The sequence below is a fragment of the Ambystoma mexicanum genome, chromosome 12 (assembly GCF_040938575.1).
Source record: "Ambystoma mexicanum isolate Mex_15411 chromosome 12, UKY_AmexF1_1, whole genome shotgun sequence".
NCBI lineage: Eukaryota > Metazoa > Chordata > Amphibia > Caudata > Ambystomatidae > Ambystoma > Ambystoma mexicanum.
The window spans coordinates 629654448-629668287 of record NC_090936.1 but is presented as its reverse complement, the minus strand read 5'-3'; the positions used below and the strand labels follow the sequence as shown (position 1 = coordinate 629668287).

Below are 13840 nucleotides of genomic sequence, written 5' to 3'. Positions count from 1 at the left end.
GGCATGGAAAGCACCAGTGGGCACACAATACACCAGATGGCTAAAAGAGGTAGAACACTGGGCGGAGGCAGAAACCAGAGTGTGGGGATGTGGAGTGTCCAGAGCAGGGGGTGACGCAAGCCCTGCATATGAAGCATGGAAAACATTGATCTGGGACATGTTGCACCCATCAGATGATAGATCGCATTGTATTCATAGTGGTTTATTTGAAAATGCTCTGTCAGGATACAGAGGTCGGAGTAGACTGGGGAGCATCAGCACTCCCGCCCTCATGATCAGGCCCCTCGGGGCATGTGATATACAGTGCACCACATTGCGTATGTTGATCTATATCACAAATGTACCTGCAGATGTGAAGAAAGTTTGTTGTTGTAGTATTGATCGTTTGTTTCATTCTGAATGCAATACAATCATTAACAATTAAATGTGGCAAATACGATGCAATTATATGTAAATCATAAATGCCAATAAAAATATTTTAAAAGAAATGCAGGACCCCCAAGATGTCCAAGATGATAGCTGGGAAATTATGACCTGAGCGAGTGCCACAATTTATTCCGATTAACTTTATCGAAAGCAGAACTCGGTCCTAAATGCTAGATAGATTGGTTATTGTTTAATGCTCGGGGAATGGGCAATTTTCATGTACAAATTTAAACACTGTTACATTGTCCCTAGTTTTGGCCTAAAACCCAATTGTATTGGGGATAGGATTTCATAAGTTCTAACCCACTCTTCCAGTTTGGAGAGTAGGTACTTCCCAAACATTTTAAAGCTGGTATTCAAAGGCGATATAGACCGATATGATTGTGGGCTTTTTCTGCAACCTTTTTAACAAATTTGGAAAATGATTGCTCTTCGCCATTCCCTTGGTATGGAGTTTGTGCTGAATATCGCATTAAACAACATTGTTAAATTGGACGCCACATTTCACACTTGTCTTGATAAAACCCGACCAGTATTCCGTCACTGCCAGGGACACGTCTTCTTTGTGCATTTTGTGTGGCTTTTATCACCTCTGCGAGTGATAAATAGACATCACCCTTTACATTGCCCACATGCCTCAAATTTTCCCGGTACACAAGTCCCACATAAGTCTCCCCTCCTTGTGCTTGGTAAACTTTACTAGGGCGTCTATTAACTCTTTCCAAACATTTTGTGAATCATTATTTGGCACACAGTGGTAATAGTCTGAACATAGTCATTTTAGTAACAGAAAAGGGTTTGGATAAAGGCATAACTTTCCCTATCCTAAAGCAAATGTCCCTTCCTATCAAACTAAAGCAGGATGACCTTGTGTCCAAACTAAATCTGACCCTCACACCAACATGTATTGCATCCTCAGTACCTACAGTAATAATAAAACATGCATAAAAACACTTGCAAAGCTAATCACAGATCTAACTAAATAGAACTACCTACATGAACATAACATCCACAACATATACAATAGGAGCTAATCCAGTGAGCCGAACCCAAATGGACAAAGAGAAAGTGCAAGTTTACATAAACACAATCCCAAATACAATATTTAATCCAATAAAATAAAAAAAAGTGTAGCCAGTTGGAGAAAATGAATCAAGTTGGTGTTGTCTTCCAGCTACTTCTAAATATACCGACCGGTTTCGACGTTGGCTCATAATTTTAAACGTCTTAATCATTGAAAGAAGATTTGACATAACCTCTTCCACACTTGTAGTAAAGACCTCCACTCGACCAGCCCAAAGGCTAACGGGTTAAACTGAGCGAATGAACATGGGGAAAATGAAAAGAAACCTCAGCTCACAAGGATTTAAGTCTGGGCTGAAAAACCCAATTGATCACGCGCATGCACAATGAATGCACTCAATTATTGCACAGACTGAACTAGGAACCACTATGGAATAACCCTTGTAGTCCGGGTTAGAGCAAACACCTGATATACCTGTGAAAGCTGGGGCAGTATCACATACTTGCCAGCTGTGTCCCATGTCGGACCGTTTCTTCAGGGTGACTCAGATCGACATCGAAGCTGCAACCAGTAGCCTTCTGATGGCCAAGCTCTTTCCAAGACCTGTGGGAGCGGGAGGCCCAGTTTTCAGAGGGATGCAATGACTGTGCTAACTTCCATTTACTCTGTGTGACCCGCATTATTGAAATCTCAACCTTTGTAGCCAACATATGCCTTGATGGGAACAATTCATCACGCTGACAACCATAAATACTGAGAGCACTGAGCTCTCACAAAACCTGAACACCTACAGAATTTAAGGTTGACAAGTGGCTGTTTGCAAGTTGAAAATCTAATTTTGCCAGTTTAAAAAGTAGGTAGGCTGCCAGTACCTGCCAATTTTAATTGGTTATTTATAACGCTTTAACTACCCAGAGGTTTCTAAGCACGGACCCGGGGATCGAACCTGCGTTGTTCTGTGTCATCTTGCTTCCAAGGCGAGCATGTTCCCCCGAGCTATTCTCCAGATACAATTAGATTTCTAGCTTCTGTAGGTAGACTGATCTGGGCTAGTTACGCCATCTGTAGTGTTGTTGTGCATGATGCCCTATTGCTAATGAGCCCTGCAGAAGCCACAGCTCTCACAATTGGATGACCCACTCCCTCCACCAATTCTACCACCCCCAAACTAGTGCTCTACTCTCCATATTGGTTTATCTTTTACCCTGAAGGCAGTACCTATGAGCAGGGTACCTTCCCTGCGACTGGGCTAAATTCTGGAATTAGATGAAGACCGCCTACGAAATGCAGAACATTTATGAGAGTGACAAAGTCTGGACTATACAACGAGAGTGAAGTGATTCGTCCACTTCCAGCTGAATAGGGGTCATGCTTTTGTGCCATGCATGCAGCTGAGTTCCGGATTAGGGAGGGAAGAAAGATGGGGTGGAGGTTAGGGCAGGAGGTGCCTAGCTCTTGGCAGCAACACATTGATTGATATAATCAACCTCTGATTACTTATGCACATATTGTTGGGTGTGTTAAAATAATTAATAAACACATGTTCTGTCCAGATGTACCTACATAGAGGAACCACAATCGTGATTGTCCAAAATGCTGTGTGCAAAATGTGCTGCCATGACACTGGCTTTGACTTTGGGTGGCTTGCGTTCCCATGAAAATAGGACAATAGGCAGACGTGCATGTGGTTGGTTATCTTCTCTAATGATACAGGGGGGGGGATACAAGATAATGGAATAAAAATCTAAAAGCCACAACCCTGTGTGCCAGCTTTGGCCCTAGGTATGACCCAACATTGAATGTTCTTTGATAAATCAATCTTGGCTACCCAACCTTGCCAAGCAGTGTCTCCCTTAATAGCTCGGTTTCCTTTTCTGTCATATTGCAGGGGCACTTATAAACATGCTATATGTTGGGCAGTAAGCACTATAACAAAAATCTGACCGGAACCCAACATACTGTGAAGGTAGGATAGCACAGGGGCAATCCGCTGGTCTTGCAAACAAGACCACGCAGAGCAACAGAGGCTCGAATCCCGGATCCATGCGTAGAAACCGAACTCTGGTATTAAGCGTGTTTATAAAAAAAAACAATAAAATAAAATACAGGGTACTATATTGACTTGTGAAGGCTCAATGCCTGCCCGACGCATAGATGTTATCTAGTGGAGTAAGTCCTCAGCTTCACCAAATTGTTTGTTATATTGGAAATCAATATCGTCCATCTTTTCCACTTGACCAATTTATTATCCTGGGCAAATGACAAGAATTGGAAGCACGCTAAAAACAGAGAAACCGAGGACACTTGGCTGATCAGACCAAATGCATTACTATTATTGATGAAGCAAGTCACATTTGTAACGAGTGTAGCACCCTCTTCCCACAATGACTTGCAAAGCAATACAGAGAACATATCTTAATGCTCAGAAGACAAACGATTTTTAGTATATGAAAGCCAGTCCTATTGGTCTTGCCATTGCTTATTACTCAAACCGTGTAGCTGTCCTATCTTCCTATACTGTCCTGAAAGAATGTTTTTACTTCTGTTTTACCTCCCACCTTTTGAACATTTGACTGTTGTAAGCTTCTCTGAGACCCACTGGGTACTGCCAGCACTGAGCAAACGCTCATGTAAAATAAATTAATATTAGTCCTGCCCTTTATCAACCGCAGTCCTAAGTGTTGGGTAGTAACCATGGAGATTGACTTTGTTTTCTGAATAAACAATGCAAAATGTGTATCTAACCCTACCAGTGCAATGGCTCTTGATGATAATGATATTGCTAAAGAATTGCAGGTAACCGTATATGATCACTTCTCATCATTTGTGCCGGATATTATGCAACAAGAAGACCCAGTAACCAGGGAACTTGGTCATGAGAAAAGTACAAATGATATGTCTCTATAAAAATAAGAATTGCAAAAATGTTTGCAGACAGTACTAATGTTAAACTCTCATCAGTGCCAGATTAAACATCACACCTCGGTGCCAGATTAAACATCACAAGAAGACAGAGCAACTACAGTGAAGCTGCTGACGAACAAAATGCAAATGATATCTTTATCTTTGCAAACATTTGCATTTGTGGAGGACATTTTGCCAGCCTATTTTTTCCATGTTGCAACACTTGCTATATTTGCCCCAAATTAGAGGCCTACCTGCAGCCGCCTAATATAGTGAACCTCAAACCAGCTACTTGCCTGCCCTCTCAAGAGTATCTCCTCACCAAAAGTGCTGCAACTGGAGTCCACCTGAAACTTTCCCTTATTGGAGCAGCTTTTCGATCGAACTCAACAAGTCTGCAGCATACTCTAGCTTTTATATTTCACCACTAAGCTGCTCTTTCACTTGGAAAATCCACTTTCATGCCACTATAACGTTAGAGCTCCTACAGCCTCTGAGCCTGAGCATTTTGCTGCTCCGTTCAAGATCAAAGATCACTGACCATAAAGTATCTAAACCTTTGACTTCTGAAAATTCTAGATGGACCATCTCGAATGGATATCGCATGCTTAACTCCACAGGCAATCAATTGGTTCAGACTGATGGGTCCTTTCCCATCACAAACAATCCTGCTTCTGCTCGACAAATCGTAAGTCCGTTTTTCATTCCAGTTGACTCCTGTGAGATACTTTAACAATGTTGAGCAGAAAATAGTCCATCCTACTTTGTGTTTGTGCCATCACTGACATTTAATTTTACCAAATGCAATGAATCCAGGAGGTTTGACCCCTGTCCCCAATAAGGAGCCACCCTTTGGGACTAGGCAGGTGAGCCTGCTAAGCTTAACACCCCCTAGAGGACACTCCAAGCGGGGTCACACTGGGAATTAATCCTCCACCGCTCCCCACGCTTGGAGCACAGGAAAACCCTAGATAAGGAAATGGGTTATTCTTCCTTGTCTCCAGAATCCCATACGTTTGTTGTTTACATAGAGTGACCAATGTAAAAGGTTGGTATGGTGTTTGACCCTCTTAAGGCACCGTACTAAAGTTGACCTGGAAAACAAGATGTAAGATCTCCCCCTTGCTACCACCGGGAAGAAGCACCCTTCCATACTGTCTGTTGAGGCCTGAGAGAGGTCTGTGGAGCCACACAAGAGAACCCTCCACCTGGGAGGTGTGGCCTGGACAGAGACTCCGGCACCAGATGTGCTGCTTAGACCTGCGGTTGAGCCAGCAGAACACTCGACTGATGAACCTCAGCAAAGGAGAAAGATGTCCAAAGCAGGCAACCCAGCAAAGGGAGCTGGAGACACAGGGCAGCAAGGACTGGGAGAAAATGCAGAGCCACCGCCACAATCCCACTAAGAGCTGGCAGGAAGGGAGCCCTCACTCCGACACATCAGAAGGAAGGCGGCGGACCAGGATGCCTCCCCCCCCCCTCCCCAACAGGCCCGAGCAGAGGGGCACAGCTTGAAGGCAAAAGGTACGCGGTTGCTCAAGGGAGGCGGGAGGTGGGCGACACGACCAAGTCTCACGATCGCAAATTGTTATGAGTGTCTTCTCTCCTGTGTCTTCCCTGCAGTGGTGATGTCAGTGGAATGTGGTGAGGTCACTGTGCTTAGAGTGTTGCCATCTGAATGTGTGTTCCATGGGGGACAGTTGGAGATAGATAGCTGGCTGGCAAGGATGTGCCGGTGTTTCCTGCTGCATATGTAACTAATAAACCCATATAACTTACCTGCTGGCTCAGGTGTGTTGATGACAATACGACATTGTTACACAAATCAGGGTTGAAGCCTGACAACCTCAAGGCGGGTTGAGAATCCTACATCCCCAAAGCGTCATGAAAACCATATGACCCCAAAAGAGGGTGAAAGACTGAAAACCCCAAGGCAGGGTGACACACTGATGAGCACCACACAACCCCATGGTAGGATGAGAATGGGAGGACCCCAAGCCGGAGTAAGCAACAAACGACCCCAAGGTGGTGACAAAAGTAAACCAGCCTTGAGGTCGGCAAGAAAGAGGAAGACCCAAACTCGGGGAGTAAAATCTGAGAGCAGGGAGGGGTTAACATGAGGATGAGTGGTGAGGGCAGTGTTGGAATACTTCACATATAAGCCTGGAAGTGACCAGGTACAAGACGTACTCGTCCTAGGGGTATCTATTGGTTAAAGTGAACTATCAACCCAGGAAAGGGGGATGTGAAAGACATTATTTTTCTGGGTAAACCACTGGGCCCAGGACTCTTTTTCAAGGAAAGAACCAAACAGTGGGTCAAAAGCCAACCAGCCAGCAAACCTTGGGAAAGAAGCCATAGCTTTGTGTTCCGTTGGTTAGTTTCCTGTCCCCCACTAATACAAAAAGAATCAGGGTAGATTAGGTGGCTGGATGACGGACGAACATTACGTTGTTGGGCATCCTGAGGAGCACCGTTTTAGACTTTTCTTTAGGGTAGAGCTCCATCCGTTAGGGACAGAAAGGATTTCTCTGAATAAACAGACCGATTTTTCCAAATGCTTCTGTGTCTGTCTCCTTATTCTAACATACCACACAACCCAGTACGCCGGTTATTAAATGGGACCCCACAGTGGGCCCTAACACTGGCAGTCATGAGCCAAAAATCCGTTGAATACAAAAACTTGACATTTAATCTTTTTATACCTTCTCCTTGACAATGGATAACGCTTTCACTTATCTTTTACAAAAATGTGTTTTTTATATCCTTGTGTACATGTTTCTTTAGTTGAAGTGATAACTGTGACCCCTATCTCGTCCACCTAGTTCTACTCCTGAAAGCTTAGGCTTGTTTTCAGCCAGTGCTACCATTAGGGGAGCTAAGCAAGCCCATGGAACCCTATTCTGCCTGTAACATGCTGTTCAGAACCACCACGCTGTTGACCTGTGGCCATTGCTGACAAGTGCTCCACTTGAGATCATGAAATAAGAAATCAAAGTATTGCTCCCGTTACTTGCACTCAAATTCCTGCTGCAAAATATCCAAATATGAGTTTGATTTTATCTATTTATTTCATTATTCTGCCGAAGACTCAACATCATGAAGTCCACAACAAACGAATTAGCGTCTTCACGGAATTAAATACCTCTTCATCAAATGGTCTAGAAGGAGAGAATAAAATGGAAATATTAAATGAAGCTGCCCTTAAAGAATATTGAAGACCCACATAAAAAGTCATAATAACGGATTTTACAACATGAATATCAGTGCATAGGAGATCACATTTTTTTTTTCTCATAGACGCTGTAATTTGGCCGTTTCATGAATATCTTCTGGAGGAGAAACCACCATCCGTGCCCGAGATGCTGTCTATAAGGGGGGGGGGGGGTAGGGGGAGTGACGCCATAGCCGCAACCATGATGCAATGGAATTCGTGGCGTACGTGATGGCATCACCACGCAGCTGCCACAGGCATGACCTTCAACTTAACGATAACCACAAGGTGATGGAGCAACTGAATGTGCGTTAACAGAACATCGATACCAATTGGAGTGTATGACAAAAGTACAATAAATACATGACAAATGCATTACAAAACACCCATAACTAATCAACCAATCCAATCAGAATCGCTCATCTACATATTAAAATGAAGGTACATAAAACAATACAGGAAAAAACAACATCTACGAATGTTAGAAAAACGAAGCTTTGCATAAAATGTTTTATTTTTTTAAAACCTAAGCATCAAATCAAACTAACAAAGTGGGAATAGTAGTACCCCATACAGATACAAAGACAAGTTTTTATAATGCCTGCCATATACCAATTATTTCAAAAGGCAAACATTCCAGTCCGTGCCCTCATTGAATCCCAATGGAAAGCAGGAGTGTAAATGGTCCACCAAGGCAGTCTCGCATGGACATTGTGATATAACTGTCTGCGGTTTAAAACCTTGGAGCGTCAGCTGATTCTCCACCTTATAGCTGTCCAATCTTTTTTGTTTTCTTCTGTTATGTGACTCTAACGCCATTTTTTTCTGTTGTGTGTATATAGGGTGCCCAAGAAATGTTTAAAGAGCTGCCCTGTGAGTTGGTGGAACCACACGAACTGAAAGAAGTATCAAAAACTGGAGGTAATGCCACTCATCACACACGTGTCTGTCTTTTAAGCTTTGCATGCATGCAGCCATCCTGCAGAAATATTGCACCCTGCATTACACAGGTTTGCACGTTGACACGATCTCTTTCTGTACTGATGTATATGGAAATCAGAGCGCTGGCTCCCAGCCTTCTCTTGACAGTTCCCTTCCTGATTTCTCTCACTGCCCCTCACTAACTCCTCCGCTGTACACCGCCCCTACAAAGGGACTCTGGTTATCTCTCCAACAGAGTATTACTCATCTGGTGCTTTACATTGTGTGTTTCCCTGCAATGCCCTTTTTCCTGAACGGGACAGTGGATGATGTAAATACAGCTTAAAATGGCCGGTCCAGTGGCTGCATGTGACTTTTTCCTTGCACGCGATTTTTGGGAAACGTAGTCTTTGGCCACAGTTGTAGTTTTGCTATTCCTGCTAGTCCAGTCCAATGCAGTTGGTTCATTGATGAGTCTTTGCCATGTGTGGTGCGCAGAGCGTTGCGCGTTTTTTGTCTCCGTGGGGGCGGAAGTGTTACATCTAGAATGAGAAGGCCTGCCTCCTCGGAATGATTTCACAGATTTGGGCGCATCTGGATGGAATTCTAATGTGTGGTAATCCAGTTTGGGAAGTTTTACACTATATCTCTATAATCTCTGAGAGGCGTGTGTATGCCGGGTGCTTTCAGAACGGAGCCTTCTATTTGAGCATGAAACGCTTACAGGGTACAGCATGCAGTAAGCGTGTTATTCGTGTTGCACGCTGCATGCCACTGGCGGCCTCTGGGCACGAACGCAAGATTAGCAGAAGGGGTGGCCAGATTTTGAGCTTGTTTCTGAACCGGAGGTTTGATCCGAGCTGATTGAGACAGTGGAGCGAGTCCCACAGCTTGCTGCAAAGATGCCCGCTTTTTGTCTTCATTTTTCGAATGCATAGAAGTCCAGCATCGGTGTATTCTGTGAGGAGGCCAAATGGTAGAGCTTAAGACTGGTGAAATGTGTTCTCATAGAATCTGCAATATAATTATTTCTTAAAATGAAACTTAGTAATGGGACCTTGGTAGGGGATTGGAGTAGGTCCAGGCTCGATTTGTTTTGAAAGTTTAAAGTTAAATTCCGAGTGAAAAGTTCTAGTATTATGGCAGACCTGTTGCAAAGTATTGGGAGAAACATTGGGGTTGAAGTAAAGTTGCTAAGGTTGTGGTTTCTATGTACAGTGATGTTGTAACTGTAATCAACCATACACGCTCATGCCTGCCTTCTTGGCACGAGCCAGACTTCACACCAGATGTTCATGTTGACGGTCTCACGCATTATTGGCATTCCCTGAGGTAAGTTTTCAGAGGCTCCCTGAGGATCATATGATTGCCTCACATGACCGTAAATTGTGATACCACTTTTGTACGCCATTTTCTCTGCTGCATCCTGTAATTTCAGTGGACCCCTGACCACCTCTTGAAGGTCCTGGTTCAGAAACTCGGCTCCCCTCTCCCTGCAAGACCAATGGGGCTGCAGCAGTTTCATATTGGACAGAATTGCCTCCTATAGAGTCTTACAAAATCACTCATCTCTCCTTATTTCGTTTTTCTACCAAACTTTGGCCTTGCAGATGTTTTGAAGTACAACTTCCATTAGTCCAAGACAGCATCTTTCTAATTGAAAACCGCTTTATAACCACAGGTTACAGACTATTAATCCAGGATGCTAAGCCATGGTGTCCATGCCCAAAGGCCAAAAGTAGCAAAAGAGAAGTTGAGGCAGTGACACTTTGGGAGTGCTTGTGTCATAAAGGACCTTTGTGGGGCCCTCTGCCCTCCACAGGCCATCATGGACCTACATTGCTCTCTGGAGAAAGGCAGACAAAGAAAAAGGGGCACACCCCCCTGCTGTTTGCTCCTCTTCGGTGCTCCTATGTACTACTCCTCTAAACCTGTATCTTTTTACCTGCCAATATACGTCCATTGTCCTCTGCTGTTCAGTTACACTATGCTTTTACATAGCCACATCCTAACCAGCCTCTACTCCTTGGCCTTCCTTGAGGGTCCCTCTCCTAACTGCTCCTTGGTCTCCCCCCCCCCCCCCCACTTGCCCCTCATGCTACTTTATTGAAATTATCCTCCCCCACATGTCTTCCTCAAGGAGTACCCCCTCCTCCCTTTATCATGTCCTGGTCCTCACACACCACCATTTGGAATGCCTGGAATCTCCTTTCTTACTGGCCATTTCACTCCCACTGTCCCTATCTTTCAGGGATGGCTCTCACTGAAAACCGCTTCACCCCGATAAACCCATGCACATTGACCGTGCTACTTTTCCTCACCCCCTCTCCTATTTATCAATGGTGATGGTGTTGGACTCCTAACCACAAAAGCAAACGCATCTGCCCAGATTCCTTGCTGCCTCTCCGACTTTCTCCCTTCTTCTTTTGAACACCTTGATGTTCAACTTCTTGCTGCAATCCCTAAACTTTCATCTGCATCTACTTGCATGCTCAACCAGCTCTGGCTTCACCTCCTGCCAACTCCATTGAATTGTAGAGTCAAGTTTAGGCATGATTACCCCCCTCATTCTTAAATCCCTCAATCACGGATCACACCAAGCCATCCAACAGCTGAGGTGTGACAGTGGCGAGAAAATGAAGATCAGAGTTGTTAAACAGGAAATCTTTTTATTCAAAGTAGCAATACAAGGTTTTGGATTTGAAAGGATTGTGGGAGCACCTCTACTGAGAACGAACATGGGCCAGTGAGCTAAAACGTGGTTGTAGATTCACCTGAGTGGAAGAAATTCCATAGAACAGGGTATTTGACTAATGTTTGTTCTCAGTAGAGGAGCTCCCACACTCCTTTGTAACTTTGCAAAACTTGGGGTTTCACCCTGTGTAATCCAGACGTGGACCCCTTGCTCTCTGTCTCTTAGAGAGGCTCCGCTTCATCTCACTGCTGATGAGGCCCGATATGCTGAAACACGTGTCTGGGGTTGCTGATGGTACTTTTGTTCAGAGTAGAATTGACTAGCATTTCGGTGCTGGACTGTCCTTGTGGGTGGGACAAAGACTGATATGCAAATGGATATTTCTCCCCTGTGAAGGGTTCAGTGAGCTAAAACGTGGTTGTAGACTGTCCTGAATCGAATACATTTTATAGAATAGGGCGTTTGGCCCATGTTCATTCTCAGTAGGGGGGGCTCCCACACGCCTTTGTAAGGTCTTGGGTTGGGAGAATGTCTATGGGAGCTAGCAAGTATTCTAGAAATAAGGAAACCCTTAATTAAATAGCGTCAAGAATGGGATAACTTAAAGCAGGATTTTCCAGATGCTCCCTGCTCCTCAGCGTAATCTTGTCTTGTAACACAAGTCCTGAACCTACTCTTACAAGTCTCTATGCCACCAGGGAAACCTGTATTCTAATAACCAAAGTCCAAAGATGACATCGAGTGTCGCAGATGCCCACGTTAGTATCTTCTGCTTGTTTACCCCTACTGTCTAGTTTCCGCTTTTCTATTAGTGGGGCCTAAAGGCGATTGCCTAATCTATCTAACCTCCCTTTAGGATTTCCCGGGTGTGACCTACTCTTATCTGAGGGGTTTATTCCAAGTGGATACAGGGATTTGACTTCCAGACACTCAAGACACAATCTATCACCTTTCTTTTACATTCCTTTATATTCTAATGTTCATCTCCCTGTGGCTATCAACTATACCCTCCTACTGCATCTCTCCTCCCTCCGACTCAACTCACCTTCTCTCCCCGCCTACATCTTCCTCCTCTGTCCCGCCGATGTTTTCTTCGATCTACAATCTACCTCCACCCTCTGAAGTTACTCCTTCCTACTCTCTCTTGCTGCCCTCCCCTCTACTCTACTACTACCCTCCATTCTTCTACTCCTCTCTACACTGCTACTTTCACCTTTCGACTCTGCTACTACTCTTCCCTCTCGGGCTAATACTCCATCCCACCTTTCACTCTATCACCTTTCACTGACCCTCTCCACATACAGTAACCCTCTGTCACCTTACACGCACACTCCCAACACTGTACCACCTGCTCTCACCAACAAATGCCTCACCTTCTCTGCAAACCGCCTCCATGCTCCTGTCCGCTGTCCTTCCTTCTGGTCTCTTGGTCTGTTGCCACCTCCTCCTCCCGACCTCGCCCAAACCTCCAGCTTCCTGCTTTATGTCCCCATATTTATCTTCCCCCTCCTTGTCCCATTGGTCCTCTTCCGCGGGTTAATCTCGCCCTGGTCGTCCCCATCCTTGAGGTTACCAATGTCCGAATACATGAAAAGGGGGCTAAACCCCACCCCTTTTTTCCTCACGGTCTTCTAAGGTGGGTAATAGTTGCCCACCTTGGAGAATGTTGTGGTTCGTTTCGTGGAGCCCACCTGCCGCTGAGTGCAAGCTATTTTTTTTTTTTTTCTGGTTTCTGAGTTTCATGCCAGAGAGCCGCTCCACAGCATGTTTGAAACAGCCCGGGTTAGAGATTCCTGCTTCAGCTGCTTGCTCGCTGCATACGCTGGTGTCAGCTGGCGGCACGCCACATTCTTGGAAGCAGGATATGGTCCCTATTGCTCTGCATAGTGGTTCTCTTCCCACAATGTTCAAGCAGATCTTGTGACTGTAGCAGCCTATCTGGAGGCTCTGTTGGTCTTTTGTCCACTTAGACCACTGATGGATGTTTTAGGTTGCTAGTAAAAAGAAACTGGCCAGTATCTTTATGAAGAGATATGGGTGATGACAATGATACTGCCCAGGCACTTGGAGTGGGGGCAAGCACTGGGGTTCTCCCAACTCCCAACTTCCCCATCTGCGGTAGGATTGGCTCTGGCTTCCACCCTAGTAGGCCTCCCACCACAAGCTGAGAGGATTCCCCATTCCCTCTTGACAAGGTCAGGTTATCAACCCTATCCCACCAACTGAAAGGTAAAGCCTCAACTTTGATTCCTTTTAGCCTCTGGGCTAACCCTATACTAGGACAGAAGTTCCCAAGTATGGCCAACAGAATTGTTCAGAAACCTATACTTTGGAAGACGATCCCTATTGTAGAAAACTAATGTATAGCAGATGCATTTCTGCTGCTCACGCTACTTGCTGTTTTGTAATCTCTACCGTTCTGGTCAGCACAGGTTCTGTGGCCCTCTCAATGACCTCTGGTTCCACTCAACCCATCAATCTTCTCAGGTCACCCTACAACCTCCAATCTGCTCATGTTTCTCTTGGGTCTTGCCACAACCTCTGCTTCTTTGAATCCTTTCACAGATAGCGAGTAAATGAAAATTCTAACACAATGCTCCAGATCACAAAAAAACATTTTCCTTAGCCAGAGATTTCTACGTTGGATACATGCTTA

General features: G+C 44.8%; 1 protein-coding gene across 1 annotated transcript in view; it reads left to right on the top strand.

Moving 5' to 3' along the window:
- The window catches only part of AASS (aminoadipate-semialdehyde synthase), a 950357-nt gene that overhangs the window by 227268 nt on the left and 709249 nt on the right, over positions 1-13840 (top strand). Inside the window, exon 7 of the mRNA XM_069629092.1 lies at positions 8411-8489. Within this exon, the coding sequence (XP_069485193.1) occupies positions 8411-8489 (79 nt within the window). The remainder of the gene's footprint in view (positions 1-8410; positions 8490-13840) is intronic.